We start from the raw sequence: 14226 nt of genomic DNA, 5'->3' as shown, positions 1-14226 counted from the left end.
GTAATAGTAGAACAGGGGCACTCTTGTCCAAAGATACTATCTTTGGGAAGTACGACCGAGTATTACAAAGAAAATTCTTATATTTGTAAGAGGAGGAGTTTAAGTAAACCTTAATTTTACGTTTACTATATATATATATATTATAAACTATATATATTATAAACTGGTTTTATCTTATCAAATATTTTCAACCATAATAATATTTTATTACATGCTAAATCTCGGATTGGGTATTTATTGTCAAAAAATTTGTTGACAAAATGATGACGTGAGAGGAGTTGTTGGGCACTGATAGGTTAACTGATAATCGATTATGTCTCGTATGGTAAAATTATTTCACTTTGGGTAATAATTATGTTCATTTCAATATTCATTGAGTGCAACAAAATGGAAATGAATGTCCAAAATATTAACTCAGATAGCATGCAAAATCAGTGAGTATCTCAACCAATTACTTTGTAAAACATATTGCTGACATGAACTTGGTTCATGCATAATTAGATTTGGTTTTGCTACTAGATTAATTGCGTTTGAGTATTACAATTTCATTTCTAGATCAAATTTAACGATTACAACTTTTCTTTTTTCAATATTAAAATAATTACATCCATGTTCATAATTAAATTTCAACTTCATCTCCAATTCTATATATATATATATATATATATATATATATATAATTTAAAAATTGTAATAAATGTTTTTAATTATTTATTTTCAATTCATATAATTATTCCTAGCTAATTATTCACTATCCAAATTAGGAATAACAAATTAAAATTTATTTTGATATTCGATATTAAAAAATATATTTATCCCTTTTAAAATTAAATATTTAATAATATATTCTTTTATATTGATTTTTATTTTTTGTAAAAAATATTTAATTAATATTTAGGATAGATAAAAGTATTGGGTCTTGATAAATTATTTTGAGGGCTAAAGTAACATTTTTCAACTAAACACAATTTTAATGTATAATCTATAGATAAAGTTTCTATAGTTTATTTTCTACACACAAAATAATTGGAAAAGTTTTGCTTCTTCCTCTCCTTTATGAGAAAAAGATACATAAATAGTTTCCAAATCCAAAACTCCAACTAATTGTTGATATGCTTGTTAAATTTTTATAGATACGGTAACTTCTAATTGATTGTACTATAAATAATTTGGTGCACTTGTGTCAATAGGTCATGAATAATTATTTTAAAACTTATATTGTGTGATTTTAAGGATTTTGAGCTTAAGCGTTATGGATATAAAATCTCAATCCAAATTTTTTTTCTATCATAGGTACGGTGAACAACATTAGTAATTGAAATTTTTTCAAATATAAAAATAGTGTCAATGATAAGGAATAACAAAGATGGTTCGCGACAAGGGATGATCAACATATGTGACGCTTGATGAAACCTAAAAGCTTCATCAATGGAACAAGAAGAAAGAAACTTGTAGTCCACATTAAGGATACTAACGTGAAATGGAAGAAGAGAAAAAAAAAAGAATAAAATTTCTTAGGGGCTTTGAAAAGATACTATTTTAGATTTAATATATCCTATAATAAATCGATTCTTAACCCTAACAAATCTATTATTTTTCAGTATTTATAAAATTGGCTACCACATTTTAAATTAAATCGGCACTGTAATTGATGTTGTATCCTTTTTAATAGTTTTATTTTGTACATGATGAAACATAGATAAATTCGGATTTTTAATATAAAAAAAAATCGAAAATCCATGTTTTTGATAGATGTCAAGAGTTTAAATATGGTTAGTTATGGATTTAACAAGTACATTGTATTCTTATATTTATATTTGATTGTGTTTGCTCAGAAAATCCTAAGGCCTTGTTCACTTGAGTGGATTTGAGGGAGAGTAATTGAGGGGATTTGAGAGGATTTGAAAATAATTTTTTTTGTTGTTTATTTGAATCAATTTGGAGATAAGTGAGAATGAATTTAGAAGTAAAGTATGTGAGAATTAGTGTAGGATTTGATTGACGTGACAAATTAAAAAAATTTACTTCGAAATCCAATCTCATTTACCTCCAAATTCACTCAAATAATCAACAAAAAAATTTATTTTCAAATCCCCTCAAATCCACTCAAGACTTCTTGAAAATTTGTATTAAAAATGATTATTTTTTTTTTCATGCATCAATTAAATAACAAATTGAGGTAACGTAGCTCACTACACAGTCCAATGAACAAACTGTATAATTATAATCTTATGTTTATCATTTTTCTTATAATCACTGAGGTCGTGTGCAATTGTAAATTTTGAAACGCGAAGATCCAAATCCTGGATCGAGACAAAGATAATGTCACTATTCGTAAACATGATTAATCGTCATTTTGTTAAACAGCAAAACTGGTTTAGAAGAACAATTATCAAATACATGTTGCATCAATCACAAGTTTTCTTGTTTCATTCGGTACAAAGAAACTCGGAGACCGGAGAGAGAAAAGTCAAACAACAATACCCCGTCACATAAAACAATTGCATTATCTAATTGAAAGATTGTCTCAAGCCCCATTAAATATTTATGTTTTCTGTTGAAATTCACAATAACAATTTGTTTCTATTTAAAAAAAATATTTCCATTGTTCTGTTGGGATTAATATCGGTATTTATTTTCTCAAAAATAAAATTTTATGAAAAACTAAGAGTTTTGGTAGTAAATTGGGGGTGTCACTAGCAATTTCTATCTTTAAACTCTAAATTAGTCATTCTACCTTATTGGGACTCCATTTATATGGAGGCTATTGCTTTCTGTATCACACAATTATTGACTGTACTCAACCTTAATAGAAAAAATACTCAAAAACCTTCATTATGGCATTACTGTATCACACTATCATCACTGTTGTTGTCACTCACTGTACCACTGCTGTACAGAAAGAAGAACACAAGGGAAGGTTGCAGAGGAAGATGAGAGAAAATGTGGAAAATAACTCGTTTTAGAAAGTTATTTTTAGAATATATTTTATGTGCTTTGAAAAGTTCTTTTTAAACATAGGGGTATTTCAGAAAACTCATTTAAGAAGATATTAAAATATTCCAGAAGTTTATCACATTCCAAAAAACTTGTTCCAATTGTATTTCATGCATTTCGGCAATTCTGTTTCGAAAATGTCATTCTCAAAATTTTATTTCGAAAATTATATTATGAAAATCACATTTTGGAAATGCATTCGAAAAATTCATGAAAGCTTTTTCCAAAACATGTATTCTGTAATTATTTTACGAATCGTGAGGTGCAGAAAGTAAAAGGCTTTTGTGGATGATTATACGGTGGTAGTTTCCGTATTTTAAAAAGACACATACATATTTATTTTATTATGGGTAATATTTAATAGGTTTATAAAGATGTGTTTATATTATTTAATATCTTTATCTTTATATTTTGAATATATATATATATATATGTATGTATTACTATGGATAATATTTCATGGTAATCTTAGAGTATGAGTTAGCGTGTAATTTTTTTTATTTACATGTGTTAAGTGTTTATTTTGTGATTTGAGGTGCTTAATAAACAATATAAAACATAGTTGGATTAAGTTTTCTTTTAGTGTATCTTTTTGTTATATCTTCAACAATATATTGATTTTTTCATATATTACAAAAATAATTAAATATTTTAAAACATTAAAATTTAATATATTTTAAAAACATAACAAGTTAAAATATCAACTGAAAATTCAAATTAGGCAACGGAAAGTATAAACAATATCAAATATTTTGGAGCAAGAATCTTATTTTCAAGGAAATTGTGGTAATAATTTGACCTAGAAATTAAGCCACTTTTAAATACCATGAAAGAGTGTTTGTTGTTAAGATATGTCAAATATTCTATTAGTAAATATTAGACAATCAAATATTGTATTAGCTATAATTTAGGCATTATTATAATTTGTGCAACTGTCATTCCTTTAATAGATGAAGAATTATAGGACCTTGTATATGTACATGGTACGTCAAAATTTATTTTATAAACCTTTTTATATAGTATTAGAGCTAAACACTAACATCCAGAGAAACGAATTCCAACTTCCGCTGCTATCAAGATCTATATTTCTACTAGTGTCGGATTTGTGACCAAGTTAGGTATATCTAACTCTACTCTTAATCTTTCTGTTGTTACTAGGTTAGTAATTGGATAATTGATTCAGGTGCTACTCATCATATGATTTGTGATCTCATAAATTTACTAATTTTTTTCCTAATTGTTCTAAAAATGTTATTATTAATGTGAGTGGGTCTCATATCCTATTGAAGTATAGCTACTATATTTCTCTCACCCTTCTTATCGATTCCTGATGTTTTATTTATTCCTACATTGAACTGTAATCTTCTCTCTTTTTCATAACATTCATTTCAAGAAGAAGATTGCTAGTAGTAGAGAGAGTGAAGGGCTGTATTATCTTGAAAATATCTCACAACAAACTCATAAAGGAGTGTTAGTTTATCTTGCGAATGAACATATACAAGATAAAAACAAAAAGGAAAATTGGTTATGGCATAGATGGTTGAGACATCCCTCTTTTGGTTATCTAAAAATATTATTTCCATCATTATTTTATAAATGCAATATTTCTAATTTTCTTTGTGAAACTTATGTAATGACAAAAAGTCATTGTGTTGTGTTTCCTTTTAGCAAAAAAAAAAACCGATATTTCTTTTTCATTAATTCACACAGATGTTTGAGGCTTTGCCTCACAATCTACACATAGTGGGAAAAAATGATTTATAAGTTTTGTTGATAATTATACTAGGATAACCTAAAGGCATCTTGCATTAAGCTACATGTGATGCAAGGTGCTTTTATAGTTCATGAACTCTATTAATTCAGTCTTAACGTATTCTCCTCTATTGTCTGATTGAATGACCTTAATATATGTGTTGAATTCTGTAACGATTATATGATGGAAGGAAGAAACCACATCACACACATAACTTTTATGTTTAAACAAATACATTTAGGTTACTCTAGTACAATCATCAACAAAAGTGATAAACAATTTTTTTCCATTATGTGTAAATTGTGGGACAAAATCCCAAACATTTGTGTGAATTAATGAAAGAAAAAATCATTTTTTTACTACTTAAAGGCAATACAACACGATGACTTTTTGCCATCACACAAGTTTCACAAAAAAAATCAGAAATATTGCATTTATGAAAAAATGATGGAAATAACTTTTTAGATAACCAAAAGAGGGATGTCTCAATTGTTTATGTCATAACCAAATTTCCTTTTTGTTTTTATATTGTATTTGCTCATTCGCAGGACAAGTCAAAACTCCTTTATAGGTTTGTTGTGAAACATTTTCAAGATAATACAGTCCTTCATTTTCTCTACCTTTGCCAATCTTTTCCTTGGAATGGATGTCCTGAAAAATATAATGGGTTGGGTAAAACGAGGCAACACAAGAATGTGATTTGGTTAACTTGCTGACGGAGAGAAGATCACAGTTCAATGTAGGAACAAATAAAACATCAGGAATTAATAAGGAGTGTAAGAGGAATATAATACCTATACTTTCAATAGGAGATGAGACCCCATTGGCATTAATAATAATAGTTTTATAACAATTAGTGGAAATATGACTAAATTTATGAGAATAACAAGTCATATGATCAGTAGCACCCGAATCAATTATCCAATCACTATTCCTCGTAACAGCAAAAACACTAAGAGGAGAATTAGATATACCTGATTTTAAATCCGGCAATAGTACAAATATGACTCTTGGAAGTAGCTTCTACCTTGGTATTAGGAGTAGTTTTGCCTTTTGGATGCCAATCTGGATAGCCATGGAGTTTAAAACATGTCTCCATGACATGATTATCCCCATTGTAGTGGGTACACTTGCAGATTCCGTTCTTTGAAAACTTCTTACCAGTAAAGGCAGTCTTCATAGTAGACTAACTATCAAGCATAGCCCCTAAGCAGTTTGCCTCGGCACAAACAAATGCATAAACTAATTGAACATTTGGAAGGGGGTGGTAATAAGGATACGACTACCACATTCAAATGTGTATCCAGGCCAACCAAAAAGACCTAAACGCGTTGAGAATTAATCATGTTGTTAAACTTCTCAACACCTTTAGGACATTCCATGGTATAATTCGTGATAGTATTATACTCCAGCCATATTCTTTGCAATTTACCAAAATATGTAATAACAGATCCTCCATTTTACCGAGTAGAGATTACCTCACGATACAATTGATATTATCGGGACACATCCTAGTTGACTAAGTATGTTTGCTGAATAGTGTCCCAGATGTCCTTTCCATAGTTCAGCGAATAAAGAGGGATATGATTTCTTTCATCATGGAGTCCAGAAGCCAAGACTTGACTAGGCAATTTTCATCTTCGAATGCTTCATATTCATCAAATTTCTTGTTTTCTGATGCAGCCTTTGTTCGAGAGATGTAACCCCAGCGTTTTTTTGCCTCTGATATTCTTCTGTACGTTCAACGACCACTCAACATAGTTGATGTCGTCAAGCCGTTCAAGGGTAAGTAATTCGTGCATATGGGTAGTAGCGTAATTCCTAAAATCATGTTTTTCTAATTAATTTTTATTGGAAGAAACCATCATAAATATTCAATGAACATTGTAGAGAATGTCGTACACTCTCTCTGCATAATTTATTTTGTAAGTTAATTTTAAGATTAAATTAAATTTATACCTATATATTTTATACTTGCTACACATATTATTTCTTATGAAGTCAATAATAAATACTTAACCTATGATATATATATATATATATATATATATATATATATATATATATTTTGTGGGTATTTAGTGTAGAGTTATTTTTTAATTTTAAGTGACATATTTTGTAATTATTTTTGTTTTTTTGTAAATAATAACATCTTTCAAAAGTTGATTTTTTTTAAACATTTTTTATTATCCTATATTATTGTGGGTTATGTACGATTTAATTTTCAAGTAATTTTAGTTTGTAAATTGTAATTTCCGTACTAAATTCACCTATTAGTTTTTATACTCTTAAAAATCTAACTACGTACTTTCCAAGAAATTTTTACTTTAAGAGTTTGAAATGGTTTATGCTTATTATTTCTAGCAACATGCGAGACTCCTATAGAGCATATATGCATATTAAAGTATTTAAAGATGAATTAATTCCTGCCTTCAAGTTAACTTTGTAAACTAATATTTAGCTAACACTTTATATTCTATAATAGTAATAAATTGATGGTTTCTATCGATCTTTTTATAATTTTGATGAAAAAATAAGATTAAATATATATTTGTATTCATTGTAAATATCTTAATTTTAGTTTTGAAATCTCAAAAATTGTGTTATTATAGTTTTATGAATTTAAAATTTTAAAATATAGTAATTTAATTTTTAGATATATGTAACATGCATATAATCATAATTATTAATATAAAAGTAATAATTAAAATGATACATTTAATTGTAAACCGATAATAAACAAGTAATGATAAGTACTACTTTAAAAGAATTAAAATTTATGACAACAATTTTTTAAATTAAAATTGGATTTAACTATATTTAACAGGAATTTGAAATATATTTCATCCAAAAAATATATAAGATCATGGTATATGTTAAGATATTCCCAAGCATTATAATTATATATATATATATATATATATATAATGTAAGATTTTCTCTACCTAATTCTTACCAATTCCTAATTACAGAAAACTGTCATGACACAAATCATTGTTTGGGGTGTAAATTCACCATAAAGAAAAATGAGAAAGCTCACAGCAAGCATATAAGAATATAATATATTTTTTCTTATTTTCAAAATGTTATTTCTATGATCATTGTCAAAACTAATTATAATGAGAAAAAAATTATTCTTATTAGGTGTTAAAATTACTTCTATGACTCTTAGCAAGTGAAAATTAAAGTAAATATAAACATTGTGGAGTTATATATATCTATTTTCATATCAGTAAAACTATAGGCTATCAGATTATCAATGTAAAGCCACGTACAATGACCACCCTGATTCTTTTTTCTCTTATTTCTATGCCAATAAGGTAAAAAATACGTGTTCGTCCAACGGTTCAAGCAAATCAATGAATTTCTAAAGCTAAAGATTCAAAGAATAAAAATACTAGAAAAAGCAATACATGATCATCACCTGAAGTTTGCCATGCATTTTCAGGCAGATACAATTGCTGTTCATTTCTGTATCTGTTAATCTAAAAGGCAGCATGGCATAACCCTCAAAAAAAGATTAATATTTGTTTATTAATCATCAATCTTTGTAATCTCAATGGATAAAAGAGACTATTATGCTAAAGGAACCTCAAACTCCACGTTAACTACAATTTACATACGCAATGAAGCTAAATTAATGCGCCTTGTTAAATTTGATAAAAAGACAGAAAACGAATCCATTTTATTGCAGAAAACTACGGAAGGAATTGGGAAAAAGAAATTAAATGTTTGAGTTACGTAAATTTGCTTTCTTCTTCCCTCTTTCTTCCCAAACAAAGAAACAGAATCCATTCAAAGTGAGAAAATGGGACAGTTGCCATTGCAAAAATTTCAAGCAAACTCATTCAAACAATTAGGTCTATCAAGGTTGAAAGGTCTAAAAGGAGAAATTCGAAGGTAATATGAGAAGTTTAAGGTTTTTTAATGACATTTATTTATTTTTGAGAAATAGTTGAATGTGTTGCCATTTGATGTGTTCAAACTCATTCAACTGTTAACTCAAAAAATAACTGCTGAAACTCTATATATATATATATATAGGTTTTTCTAGGTACCATAGTAGCTCTCGATCTAAAATGCATGCCATGGTAAATTTCCTGTTATTGGAGAGATTGTGAACCTAGCCAGCTCCAACGGCAAAGTTAGTCAGAACATCTAAATGCTGGAAATGCTTTGGAAATTTTCCTTCTCAGCTCAGATAGATCTAAACAGTTGGAACTGTTTACCTGAGAATAATGGAAAATATGGAAAATAAATATCATATTAGAGTAAATTTTTAGAACAAATATAAAAGCAAACCCTGAACTTCTTACCTCACACTGCACACTGTGGAGCAATCTACCATTGACTTCGGATGAAAGGCAACTAACAACTTCAAGACCTTCTTGAATCAGTAGCTGCAGTAACTTTGAAACTTTAGGCCTTTCCTCAATGAAGCCACTGGTGATTTCGATTCCTATGACATCATTACTCTCATGGACAGTAAAGTTGCAAGATGTATGCAAACCCTCATGGCTATTTTCCATATTGCTGTGGCTGGAAAGTTTCTTCAGTTCATCTCTCTTGGCAACAAGCTCTTTGATATTGTTCTGCATGTGCTTTATGTAATTCACTGCCTCGTTCATGTGGTCAGATATTGAACGCTTTCCCTGAAAAATATTATAAAACCCTAAGCAACCCAGAAACCTTGAAACATAACCAAAAAGGAAAAAGAGGGTAATTATGAAACAACAGTAATTATCTGAATAATAGAAATAAAGAAGATTCTACTTAGATTCTGATAAAGAGAATGGTTACTAACAGTAAATTAGCTCATGGAGTGGTCTGATTTCCAAAAGGGTATCCACTAAAATTGAAATAACTAAGTGATCTGAACCAAGGAGTTGTACTAAGTAATTATAAACAGTGCAAGAAAGTGAAAAAGAAAAAGAAAAAGGAAGATATGTGTTTCACCTTGATGAACTGAAGAGGGAGAAGGGATCTGAGAGAGGCATAGCAGGTAGCCATTTCTTGTCTCCTTTGCCTTTCGATCTCCTTGTGAATCATCTTCTTCATATGTTCGTTAGAGTCATGATTCTTTTTATTTGGCTCATAGAAGAGATTCTCTGATTGGGCTCTGGAGAAGTTTTTCCCAGAAAGATTATCATCCAGTGAAGCATAATCATCCAGAATCAGATCTTGGGAGATTTCGTGTTGCTGGTGGTGGTGGGGACTATTAGAAAACTGGATAACCAGCTCATTGCCTCGTTGGAAAGGAAACATTCTCAATGAGTGCTCTAAACTACCCTTAATTTTGGATATGGGGGCTGAAGGAGAAGATACACTTCATTTGGGCTAATAACCTATTTCAACAAAGCTTTTCACATCTCACATGCCAAAGATTCCCCTATACATTCTCAGACAAATGTTAATGACACCTTTTCAATTTTTTTCTTCAAACATATATATATGTATATACTCTTTATTTCTAGAAAAGTAGTTTTTATAAATTATTCAAGATAAAACTTACATTATGTGAAAATATATGTTAAAGCAAAGAAATATGTATAATCACACGCCCTTGAAAACGAATGATACTATATAACAACACGGGTCTCAGTAACATATTTTATAACAATGAAAGAGATACGAAAAAAAAGTATTATAAAAAGGGAGAAAGGTAGAAAAGGAAAGACAGAAAAACAAAATAAATTATAAATTTAATGAAAAGTAGTATTATTTGAAGAATTAAAATCAAATTTGTGAAGAAAGATAAAAATAAAAATATATATATTATAACTGTTTTTTTATAAATTAAATTACAAAATATATTAAATAGTTTTTAAGTTAAATATTATCAAAATCTTTTTTCGTATTGTTTCAGGCATAGTGTACGTAAGAAGTGACCTCACTTTCAGTTCTATATCATAATTATTTGAGGACACTGTTCATAAATGCGACTCCTACCTCTCCCATTAACGTTCACATAATTAGATAAGAGATTTTGAGTGATCATCAAAGTTGAGTTAGTGAAAGGGAATAGTTTCATATAATAAGATAAACTAATAATTAATTTTTCTCTAGAAGAAATGTGATGTTTAAAGTTATAGAGTGTTTCAAACGTATTTATCTTCAAAGAAAGATGTACATGAAAAAAATAAAATAAAGAAATTTCATTTCCAACGTGCTCCATCATTCATTTGATCTGATTTTCTTTTTCTACATGTAAATGATAATTAATTTATTTCTTTGAGTGATTTTCTTTTGTTTGAGAGAGTGTTTAGTTTAGCCTTATACTTAACTATTAAATAATTTTTATGTGAATTAAACCCTTGATTTTAATGAATGATATTAGAATTAATTGATAAATATTAGATGATATAATATTAATTTAAAAATTTATATTCCACAAGATTAGATGTCGTGCAATTTCATTAGTTATCTTTTTTACACTATAAAATTATAGACCTAAACAATTAATTTAAATATTTTTGTATTTGTACAAATATTCATACTTAAAAGAAAACCAAAGTATTGAATATATTTCATATTTCTAACATATTTTGTGTATTTACTTATCATGTAATATTTTCCTATAAAGTAAGGATCTTATTATAAGTAAAGCTTAAGGAGTTAATAATAATTTTGTAATTTTCCATTGAAAATAACGGCAAGGGTAAATTAATTGTATTTTTTATTGAAATAATTTTACTTTTTTGTTTTTTATTCACTTTCCTTAAAATATTAGTGAGCATTTTTCACGAAGTATTAAAAAATATGATATGATTGAGAAAAGAATTATGTGCTTTAGTAACACTAAATTATTCAACAGTCGCAATCAACTTATGGCTTAGTGTAATTAATTTATTGAGATGTACTTGGACCTAATTTATGTTACATATAAATAGTTTTGAGCTTTTTGGGAAAATAAATTTTGCTTTATGCGCCGAGTGACTCTAGCTATATTATTAAAAGGAACATTAAACGTATAGAACAAGGAAAGTGGTCGTTGAAACTTAGCATTAATTGGATGTTTATTCTTGTAGTAAAAACCAAAGAATTTTATTTAAAATATAAATTAAATTATATCGATATTCTTTACTCCTACACTGTCCTTTTAATTATTTAAAAATATTATACTGTATGCTGTTATAAAAAATAAAAAGAAATTATAGTCTGAAAAGATACACAACATAAGTTGTATCCTTTCCCTGTCTGGTCACTGTTCTTTTTCCTCTATCTTTTCATTCATTCTAGTTTAACCCTACTTAGCTCAAATACCTATGGAGAAAAGTGTTTAATTAATTATACAATAATTCAAAAAGTCGTATAAACAATTTCCAATTAACTGTAAACCATACATGCTAGATGCATAACAAGAATCATATGACTTTTCTCAGTTTAAATTCAGATAACATTTTTTTTTCTGTAGTATTGTGAATAATTTTTTTCTCAAACCTTTATCATCATATTATTTGTCTATTACGCATATTTCTTCAAAAATAAATAAATCACTCCAAGAATATTTGAGAGATGCACGAACTCCATAATTCTTTCTGGTGAAAGATCATGTCATGTGGGGTTTGACCCAAACAAAAAACAAGTGAACAAGTAACATAAGAACACTATATATTAGTGGTGACAACAACCTTTTAAAATAAAATATGGAACAGTATCAATAGGAAGATTTTTCTGGCTGCAGGTCTATTTTGCCCTTAACCTCATTATAACACTAAGTTGCCAAATCTAAATTTTTCAGTCGACAAACATTTATCTTATCTACAAATTTATTTATTAAATAAATTAACTCGAGATTTTAAAAATGTTTAAAATAGTTAGTTAATAATTTTCTTTGAAATTTAGTGAAGTATTATTCAATTTATAATAATATAAATAAGATAAGAATTAAAGTATTATTGTTATTATTACATTAAATGTCATTATATGTATAGAATAAAGAAAAATATATCCCATGATGGAATTGACTGATTGTAGTATCTTAGGTTTTCCTGTCATCATCTGCTTTACTGAATCAACGAAACTGTGCAACATCCGAATTTTAAAATGTTATAAAAGGATCAGAGCACGTGGTGTTTTATAGAAAATATATAGTAATTATTCTTCTATTTGTCTTTATCTATTATTGAAAAAACAATACATAGGTCTAAATGTAAAGTTTTGGAAATTTAGTTAAAAGCAAATAATGGTGGTCTGACACGTAGTTTAGAGGAGTTTTCTTATAAGGAATTTTAGAGAATAGAAAGATATGAAAAAAATACGATTAAAATATTTAAGTTAAAGTTAATTTATGAAAAAAAAATTAAATGAAAGATGTTTTATAAATTAATTTTTTCATAAACTAAAATTAACTTAAGAATCTGTTACAAGAAAAATCAAGCTAATATGTTCCATGGCCTTATATCACGGATGGTGTCCAACATTAAAGTACAATCAGGAATAAGATCGAATCCTTATCCAAGGCCCTCAAAGATCACAAACCCTAACAACACTTTCTTTATTAGTTAATAATGGCATCTTAAAATAATAAATAATAAATAATAAAGAGGCTCAGTGACAACAGGCCAAATAAAATTGTCTTTCCAGCAAAGCAATATGAAACACCGTTCAAAAATAAAATAAAAAATAAAAAAAGCAAAAGGCATTGATCTTCTTTGAAGGTTCGTTTAACAACCAGTTGGGGAAAATCCCAGAGAATGGAAGTGATTTAGACATGTCAGAAGGAGAAGACAAGGTCAAATGTAGTCAATGATTTTTGGATAATGTTTATGGGGATTTTGAAGTGTAAGGTAGGTGGCAGACCATCATTAAACTAAAGGGTTGTTACTAACACTCCACTAATTTAATCTCCTTTTTTCATATCTCTATTAGTATATTATATATAGTGAAAAATATATAGAGTTTTCCCATATCTTTATTTGTTTAAATTAATGCCACAAACATTAAAAACATTTCTTAACACATTAGGGAAAGTTCAATTAGTTTCAACTGAATTAAAGTTTATCCTATATAATCTAAATTATTTCATGTAACTAATTTATATAATATATATATATATATTTATTTATTTGTTATATTGTATAGGTTTAAAGATTTCTTCATCCTTTCAAATAAGATTTATAGTCTTAACATAATACTATATCGAGCCCGAGGATTTGAGTATCTAAATTTAGATATCAAATATTAATGTCTTTTAACTAAAAGTGTAGATGAATTGTGAGACTTATCTAGTTGAACTCACGTGTCAACGAGATAAAATACTATAAATATAATATTATTGAAAATTTAGTAGACACTTTTTGTATTAATTGATGTTTGACAAAGAAATTTGACCAATTACTGAACTTTAAAATATTGAAAAACAAATATCCTATAAGAGAGAAGACGAGTGTAAAAAGTTGGGAAACAGTAAGAACAATTATCCAATGTTATGTCTCTATTGTATCTTATTCCTATCGCTAATATATACATATTTG

General features: G+C 27.7%; 1 protein-coding gene across 1 annotated transcript; it reads right to left on the bottom strand.

Annotated features, from left to right (window-relative positions):
- Nucleotides 1–8318: 8318 nt before the first annotated feature.
- On the bottom strand, nt 8319–10202 carry LOC108345310 (transcription factor bHLH118). Its single transcript, XM_017583903.2, has 3 exons — nt 9707–10202; nt 9067–9402; nt 8319–8979 (listed from the first exon to the last, which is right to left on the bottom strand). The coding sequence occupies exons 1-3, from the start codon at nt 10013–10015 to the stop codon at nt 8896–8898; spliced, it is 729 nt and encodes a 242-aa protein (XP_017439392.1). The 5' UTR covers nt 10016–10202; the 3' UTR covers nt 8319–8895.
- Nucleotides 10203–14226: the final 4024 nt, after the last annotated feature.

This window comes from Vigna angularis, chromosome 8 (assembly GCF_016808095.1).
Source record: "Vigna angularis cultivar LongXiaoDou No.4 chromosome 8, ASM1680809v1, whole genome shotgun sequence".
In the NCBI taxonomy this organism is placed as follows: Eukaryota; Viridiplantae; Streptophyta; class Magnoliopsida; order Fabales; family Fabaceae; genus Vigna; species Vigna angularis.
Note: the sequence above shows the minus strand (reverse complement) of the source record. Positions and strands in the feature narration are given on the sequence as shown.

Bases quoted from the DNA above. Each gene is read 5' to 3' on its own strand.
- LOC108345310 (XM_017583903.2), bottom strand. From the start codon at position 10,015: ATGTTTCCTTTCCAACGAGGCAATGAGCTGGTTATCCAGTTTTCTAAT. The intron at 9,403-9,706 runs GTGAAACACATA...AATATTTTTCAG, and splicing joins TCCCTCTTCAGTTCATCAAG to GGAAAGCGTTCAATATCTGA. The intron at 8,980-9,066 runs GTAAGAAGTTCA...CATTATTCTCAG, and splicing joins TCCACAGTGTGCAGTGTGAG to GTAAACAGTTCCAACTGTTT.